At 31.9% G+C, this 8,456-nt stretch overlaps 1 protein-coding gene across 1 annotated transcript in view; it reads left to right on the plus strand.

Annotated features, from left to right (window-relative positions):
• The window catches only part of FBXO8 (F-box protein 8), a 56,549-nt gene extending 48,848 nt beyond the window's left edge, over nucleotides 1-7,701 (plus strand). Inside the window, exons 4-6 of the mRNA XM_012651669.1 lie at nucleotides 2,912-3,030; nucleotides 5,026-5,222; nucleotides 6,757-7,701. Coding sequence (XP_012507123.1) covers nucleotides 2,912-3,030; nucleotides 5,026-5,222; nucleotides 6,757-6,944 — 504 coding nt within the window. The 3' untranslated portion in view covers nucleotides 6,945-7,701. The remainder of the gene's footprint in view (nucleotides 1-2,911; nucleotides 3,031-5,025; nucleotides 5,223-6,756) is intronic.
• Nucleotides 7,702-8,456: the final 755 nt, after the last annotated feature.

The following is an 8,456-nucleotide window of genomic DNA, read 5'->3' on the forward strand; positions in this document are numbered from 1 at the left end:
CACTTGATTAATATTTTTTTAAATGTGTATGTTTTAATGTCCCATTATTCTGGGAAGAAGTTCTATAGCTTTCTTCATACTCAAAGGGGTCTGTGACCCAAAAAAGAGCTTAACATCTTCACTAGGGCTACTCGCAGGGTCTGTTCCTTTTTTCTTGTGACACAACCTTTCAGATGTCTTAAAGTCTTAATCCTTTCTTCTTTCCTAAATATCTTCTTCTTTGGCCTAATACCCCTATATCCTTCAACTCTTTCTTACATAATGTGAATTCTACTATGCCTCATAAGATGTGACATCCAAAATTGGAACCTTTTATGGTGAGTCATGCAGACTATACTGAGCTGCAAACTTTCTTTTTCAGGATCCTATATTTATGTTGATGGAGACTGATGATTGCCTGTGAGACACCGCACAGACGCGTGTGTGCAAGTACACACTGTTGACAATTCTAGTCTTTACTGATCACTAAAACGCCATGTGGTCTAGGGGTCTCTCTGTACCATTCTCCTAAAACTTAATTAAAAAACAAAAATGCCTATACCACTTATTAAGCAAATTTACAGTTATTCAACAGATCTCATGCTGTGGTACATTTTTGTTATTTCATTGTTTCATAAAAAGATGGAAATCCAGATGATTGCCAGCTTGCTTATTAGAGACAATTGTAATCTGGTCCCATACCTTTTTCTACCTGTCATTCCTTTACCATTCACTCTGGTAGTCGTTCTAAAGTAATCTTCCTTTCCAGAGGAATCCCGGGCTTGAAATCGATGCCTCCTTTCCTCATAAAACCAACAGAGTTGGCTCATTTCAAGCTGCGGTACCAGTTTTCAGGATTGGACTTAAAACTCTTTGTGTACGTGCCAGCTCCTATATAGTTAATTGATTTGGGAGAACTCAGATTGTACATTAAATTCTCAAAATGTGTGCTTTATTAAGGAGAAAATGTCCAACAGTGTATTTTTATGATGCTTACATGAGGCAGTTACTAATGTTAATTTATAACTAAGCAGCATCAAATGATACTAAAATGGCATAAATCATATAGAGAATTATACTTCATTTGATGAATCATATTAGTGGGTTTATTTTGCATAATTTTTAAAAAATAGATTAGAATTAGTTTCATATTTCTTAAATACTGATTTAGGCATGAATAAAGAATCTATTAAATCATGCTTAATTGACATTCCTTTGTCTTTAAATCACTTCATTTACAATTAAACACTGGAAATAATTCTGAAATATTGTTATCCTTTTAAACTGAAGAGTCCTGGAAGCAATGAAGCGTCACTTAACTTTTGCTAAGCAATTAAATATACAATTAAATATACAGTCAACTCTCGATTATTCAAACTAATGGAGGAAAGGATAGAACAAGCATTAATAAATAATTTCTCTAGTTCCTGCCCCCTCAGACAATTCCTGAGAGCCTCATTCCAAACAAATTTTTTGGCTTTCCTTCTTGATCATACCTTTTCTAGCTATTATCTACAGGAGTCAGTCTGAAATATGCCTTACAATTGAGTTGACAAGAAAGCTTATGTTATTACACTCAGCTTTTCTTAATGTTCATTTTTAAAATGAGTGCATTAGCATTGCTTTTATTCTATTAAAATTCACATGAAAATTTGATAATGTTGCTGTTGAGATATTATCCTGATGGCTCATAAAGTTAGTTTTATATAAAAAGTCTTATTTTTGAATTACAATTTACAGATATTTATAACCTTTCAAAAGCATTACCTTATGGTACAAATTACTTTTAAATTTTTTTAATATAGAAATTTTATGAAAAAGTTTTTATCTTGAAGAGTTTTTTATAGAAATTCTTTCAACTTTTTAAATTCTTAATGTGTACAATATTTCTGAGTACTATGTGTTTGTAAAGTGAAGAAATGCCAAAGGAATTTATGTATGAAAGCAGTATGTTGCATGTATATAATACGTCATTTTCTCTACCAATTAGCTGCACACAATGTGCTAGTATCCAGACATAAGCATTCATGGGAATGCTTGTATCTGGATAACTGCAAGTTGAAATAAACACACCTGCCTTTTATTTCAATAACTGCACATTCAAATCCACCTAAGACATTTGTTCGAATGTGACCTTCATATACGTGAGAGAACTCTGGTCTCAGCATTTGGTTTTTTTGTTGATGTTTTGTTGTTGGTGGTTTAAATCTAAAATAGGTACAAACTTATGGATAATGCTTCTCTGGAAAACTTTGCATGCAGAGAAAAGGAAATTCAAAGATAAATCCTGTGAAACACGTTGAAATTGTTTTGTCTTTTGAGGTTTTCCTCAGTGCGTATTGTAGCTAGGTTCTTGTACAATGCAACAATGCTTACAGCCAGAGTAGTACAACCCATAAACTGGCCTGGAGCTGGGCCTACTTTACTTTAAGTTAAATAATTTAATTATTTTTCTTTCCAGAATAAAATTGTTAGGCTTTTATTTGGAGAATTTTTTTCCCTTAAGCAGTTATTTCCTGGAAAATTATACTACAACATGTATCTGAACTTTAAGAAATCATGTTTTCTATTTAACAGGGGAAGTGTTTGCTACAAAGGCTTATTTTGAAGTCTGTATTCTGATGTCTTCCACAGCTATCCTCCCCCAAATTAGGCCACATTTCTGTATAGTTAGTTTTATCTGACATGAGCCAAAAAATTAAATTAAGATTTCTTTAGGAGTCTTAACTTTGAATTTCCTACTTTTCATTGCCTGTAAACTATCAATCACAAATAATAGTTTTAGTACAAGTCTAGCTTGTATTTTGCATGATAAAGCTACAAAAAGGCTATTAATGCTGGAAAGAATTTATAGCTATTGTTCTGCTATTGCCTAATTGTTAAAATTTATAAATAATGATTTTATTTATGTAGGCTTGTCTTTCTGCCTTAGGGAGTGAACTACTTTATGTCCAAGGGTATCCTAGATGATTCGCCAAAGGAAATAGCAAAGTTTATCTTCTGCACGAGAACACTAAATTGGAAAAAACTGAGAATCTATCTTGATGAAAGGTAAAAAAATAAATAATAATAATGATTAGGTTTTCAGCAGAAATGAATTAAGTAATGCTTTTGATGAGTTTAGTGTTACTTTAAAAATTCATACTACATAGTAATCATCTAGTTGCAAAATTGAGTAAAGACAGGGAAAAGAGTCCTGTACCTTATACATTATTATTAGTAGTAGTAGTGGTGGTATTTTGGTGAGCTTTAAACTTAACGATGAGGAAGTTGCCATTGTAAAAGTAAAAAAAAGTTCATCTACACACACAAAATGGAAGCCCAACATCTTTGTAATAGCAAAACAAAATGAAATATTTTCAGGAAACTGCAGCCCTGACTTTTGCTGAATAACTAGCCATAATTTAAGTGTTTAGGTAACTAAAAGTTCTGAATCCTGAAATTATTCATATACAAACCTAATACAAAGACAAACTATAGTCATAAACCCACAAATCCTAGGGATATACTATATATGTTTGCATATAGACTACATAGAAGTGTCATGTGCAAGTTTGAAAATTTTGAAAATGTGATTTTTAGTAGTGTGTTTTACACAAATAGAGACTATGGTCAGTATGCTGTTCTGACTTGATAGTCATTCACTTGTACTTTTTAATTCTGGTTATTAATGAACATAAAAATATTGGGACAACATTTTGATGTGACATCACCAACTTAAAATTTTTTAGAAATTGCAGATCTTGTATGGCTCAAAAATATGTTTACCTTTCATTGTAATTCTCAAACTTTTTTATTTCTCAGGATTTTTCAACAATAATTTGCAAACATTCATTATATTCCACAAATTTTACTAGAGTAGGTGTACCTAGATGATTAAGATATAATTCCTGTCTTTGAGGAGTTTACGGTCCAGCATACTGGTGATTGAAGGAGATCTCTTACGATGTGTCATTAACTCTTTTTGTTAACTTAAAGTGCCAAATACCCAGGGATCAGCAGAGTTTTTTTTTTTTAAAGAACCAGATCTTTTTGTAAATATTTTAGATTTTGCAGGCCATATGATCTCTGTCACTGCTATTTATAACTCTGCCATTGTGTTGTGAAAACAGACACAGATAATACATAAACAAATTAGTGTGGTTGTATTCTAATAAAACTTTATTTGCAAAAACAGCAGGCCAGATTGGCCCACTAGCAAGTGTGACTATATATTTAGAATACTATTGATTTTTTTAGAAGTTATATGTACACACATAAAACATATGCAAATATTTATACAACAGTAAATAACCTAAATGTGTATCAATAGGATTTTTGCATCCATAAGGGAGGATGCTGTGGAGCCATTAAGAAGGATACTGTGGATCTAGGTGTAAAGATGTAGAAAGCGGTCCTTAATACACTATGTGCAAAAAGCAAAGGCAAATTCTAAAACAATACACAGGGTGTCCCAAAAGTCTCCATACATAGGGAAAATGGGAAATTATGGCTAAATGTACCTTTATTTGCAAAATATTCATTACAAACTTTTATAGTCATACAAAGGAAAAATTTTATAGTCATACAAAAAAATCAATGGCAACTTTTGGGACACACTGTATAATATATATAGGCATTTTTTAAATTCTGCATAAGTAGTTGTTATCTCCAAAGATATAGACTGGTGTGGTAAGTGAAGACTTTCATTACTTTCATAATTAAAAAAATAAAGAAATCCATTGCTATTTGGATTCAGCTAAGATTAGCTGCTCTTTTTTAATACTACAAATTTTTTTTTCATTTTATAAGTAGAATTACTAGGTTTTACCTTGTTTTATATTGTTGTAACCTATTCATGAACGATTTCAAAATTGTTTAACTTCTTAAATAATCATACTTAGATTTTTTTAAATTTTAAAAATTATATATAATTTAATAGGATTAACTGACCTGGTAATCAGTAATAAAATATTGTTATCTAAAAATGACAATTTATGATTTTTCTTATCGCTTTTTTTCATAGAGAAAAGTTGACTAAAGCTGTGCCTTTTTTTCATCCTATAGGAGAGATGTCTTGGATGACCTTGTAACACTGCATAATTTTAGAAATCAATTCTTGCCAAATGCACTGAGAGAATTTTTTCGTCATATCCATGCCCCTGAAGAGCGTGGGGAGTATCTTGAAACTCTTATCACGAAGTTCTCACATAGGTTCTGTGCTTGTAACCCTGATTTAATGCGAGAACTTGGCCTTAGTCCTGGTAAGAATATATATAGTACATTATTTCCTCTCCCTGCCCCACCTCCAGGTAAAAACAGTAGTATATGACACATCTTTCTGACTGTGGGTAAAAATGTTCCCAGGATAATTACAAACACTAATTTTACTGCTTGTAGCAGGGACTACTTCTATGGAATACATCATTTATGTGAGATTAGAGGTAATACTTTAGTTTGTCATAGCCATTTTATATATATAATAAATGTACTGTTTTAGGAACAAAGTTAGACGTAGCTACATAAATTCCTTAAAATTACGCTTGTTTGAGTATTGGGTATTTTTACTAGTCTAATTGAAAACTTAAATTACTTTTAAGGCTTTTAATAATCCATGAGTTACATAGATAACACTATTTTTCTACTAAAATTTGTTTTTAATACAACTTATTTTCATTGTGTGCATATGTATATGTGTACATGTATTTATTTGTGTGATATAGCCTGAGTCTCGTATTTTTTTGATACAGCTTTACTTACCTCTTCATATCAGAAATTTATTGTGCTTATCTTACTAAGCAGAGATTACAAAACATTTGCCTATCATATGAAATTTGTTGAACATGCTTTACAAGACATAATGTTCAACTTAGCTTTCTGAAGACTGCAAGATTCTGAAATATAAACACCATGGTAGTAAAGTATCATGACATTTGTTACTATTTTAATATTAAACATGAAATATTATCCTGAGCATATATAAAATTTTGTCACATGGTGCTGAGGTATAACAGTTTTCTCCCTAAAAATTTACTTTTCAAATTAACATATAAATTCCATGGACCTTTAAAATATATATCTAAAATGAGAATATTAATTTAATAATCTTTCGAGTTGTTTATTTTTTTTTATCTTTTTCTTTTTCTTTTTTTTTTTTTCCTTGAGAAGGGTCTTGCTCTGTTGCCTGGGCTAGAGTGTAGTGGCGTCATCACAGCTTACTGCAACCTCAAACTCCTAGGCTCAAGAGATCCTCCTGCCTCAGCCTCCCGAATAGTTGGGACTGTAGGTGCCAATATTTCTAGTTGCTATTTCTAGTGGCTAATATTTCTAGTTTTTGTAGAGATGGGGTCTCACTCTTGCTCAGGCTGGTCTCAAACTCCTGGCCTCAAGCGATCCTCCTGTCTCGGCCTCCCAGAGTGCTAGGATGACAGTCATAAGCTACTGTGGCCCAGCCTATATTTTATTTTCTAGTACCAAGTTAATATGTTTTCCTGTCATTCAAGATGCTTACAAATGATATTAGGTAGATATTTGTAAAAGCATTCTGTGTAAATAAATATGTTGCCTTTTTTTTTAGAATGGAGAGATAAATATGCTGACAATACCAATGTGTTTTATGGATAGTTGACTTTCCATGCTAAGCTAGGAAAAGCCAAAGAGGGATGAGTTGATCATCCTATGTTTAGTTATTAGCTAATCCTGATCTTTTGAAATCGTAAACATTTTTGCCTTATATAATGCCTTTGGAATCATATTTTTTAAACCAGCTAATAATTTGAAGTGTTTTTTTCCTTCCAGATGCTGTTTATGTACTGTGCTACTCTTTGATTCTACTTTCCATTGACCTCAGTAGCCCTCATGTGAAGAATAAAATGTCAAAAAGAGAATTTATTCGAAATACCCGTCGCGCTGCTCAAAACATTAGTGAAGATTTTGTAGGGCACCTTTATGACAACATCTACCTTATTGGCCATGTGGCTGCATAAAAGCACAATTGCTAGGACTTCACCTTTTGACTTTAGACTAAAGCTACCCAAGGACTTATTTATCAGATATGGAGGTTACATCAGTGCTGGTCATTCTAGCCTGTGTATACAATCAAGCTTGAGTGTACAACATATTTTTCTTTTGCTGTTTTCTTTTTTAGTAATTTTCTTGGGGAACTAAATAATTTTGCAGAATTTTTCCTTATTTTGCCTATCATGTTTTGCACAAAGCAGAGCCATTGTCTGACACAGCTGTTAAGGAATGTTAAACTGAATTATACTCTAAAAGATGGTGTATTTGTGCATTAGATTTGCCCGAAAAACTTTATCCATTTTCATTCTTTTTAAAAATACCATGTAATGTGTACATATTTAACTAAAGAGATTTATAATCATAATTATTTTATTTGTAATGGTTTTAACTAAAGTTTTTCCTTTTCTCTCAAACTGAGTTCTGAAATTTATTTGATTCTGATCTGAGATTACTGTCATCATAAAAGTTGGATCTGACTTCAGATAGAAACCAATACCAGCTTTTTTTCCTTCGAATTTTGGAAAGAATGTTGATTTGTTATATTACTATGCAAAACCATCACTCATTTTATAATATAAATATATCACTTGATTTTTCATTTTTAAAACTTCTGGGTTAGTTAAGTCTCAAGTCCATTAAGCCATTTAGGATTTTTAAAGAAGGTCAAAACTTAAGATTTACACTCATAAAAACAAAATAAAACATTATTGGCACTCTGGTAAATTTTTGCCTGTTTATATCTGATGTGATTAGTCAAACTTTACCATTTTCCTAATCTCGATGAGTTCTGTTCATAATCCATTGAGAAGGGAATATTGTGAATGATAGCAACACTCTTTATTCATTCAAATAATAAATATTTGTCAAGGGCCTTCCATGTGCTAAGCTAACACAGTACCTGTGTTAGGTACTGGATGTGGGCTCCTGCCTTCACAGATACATGCTTGGGTAATGAAAGGAAAAATACTACTTAATGGAAAGCAAATATATGAAGTGTATCTTAATTAAGAATTATTAATTAAAATATACAGCATTGAAATGATAGAGAGCAATGTATTTATATGATGAGTTAAAAGTTTACCTGTAAGTAAAAGCATAAGCTTTGGAATGCGACAGTGTGTGATGGGTGCAGCTGCTGTTAACAGTTTAGGGGAGGTCGTTGGGGGGAGTAGAAACTCCTTACTAGAGGTGTGGAATCCTGGCTTCCTTCCAGATCTGATCCTAAGTCAACAGTGGTTGTTAATATTACAACCGGGATGATATACTACAGATTTTTCAAGGGCAAAATATAAGATAACCAAACAATTTTTGAATGTCAAGGGGACTTTTAGACTGATACTGAATAACTTCTAAGATTCTGAAGCAAGTATCTAAATAATTTTTACATGCATGTAATTTTGAATTCCATGACAAAATAATTCTTTCTAATTTTTAGCTTTAAAACTAATTTATTAAATTTTAAAAGACAAAGGATGGTG

The sequence above is a fragment of the Propithecus coquereli genome, unplaced genomic scaffold (assembly GCF_000956105.1).
Source record: "Propithecus coquereli isolate 6110/MARCELLA unplaced genomic scaffold, Pcoq_1.0 Scaffold36, whole genome shotgun sequence".
Taxonomy (NCBI): domain Eukaryota; kingdom Metazoa; phylum Chordata; class Mammalia; order Primates; family Indriidae; genus Propithecus; species Propithecus coquereli.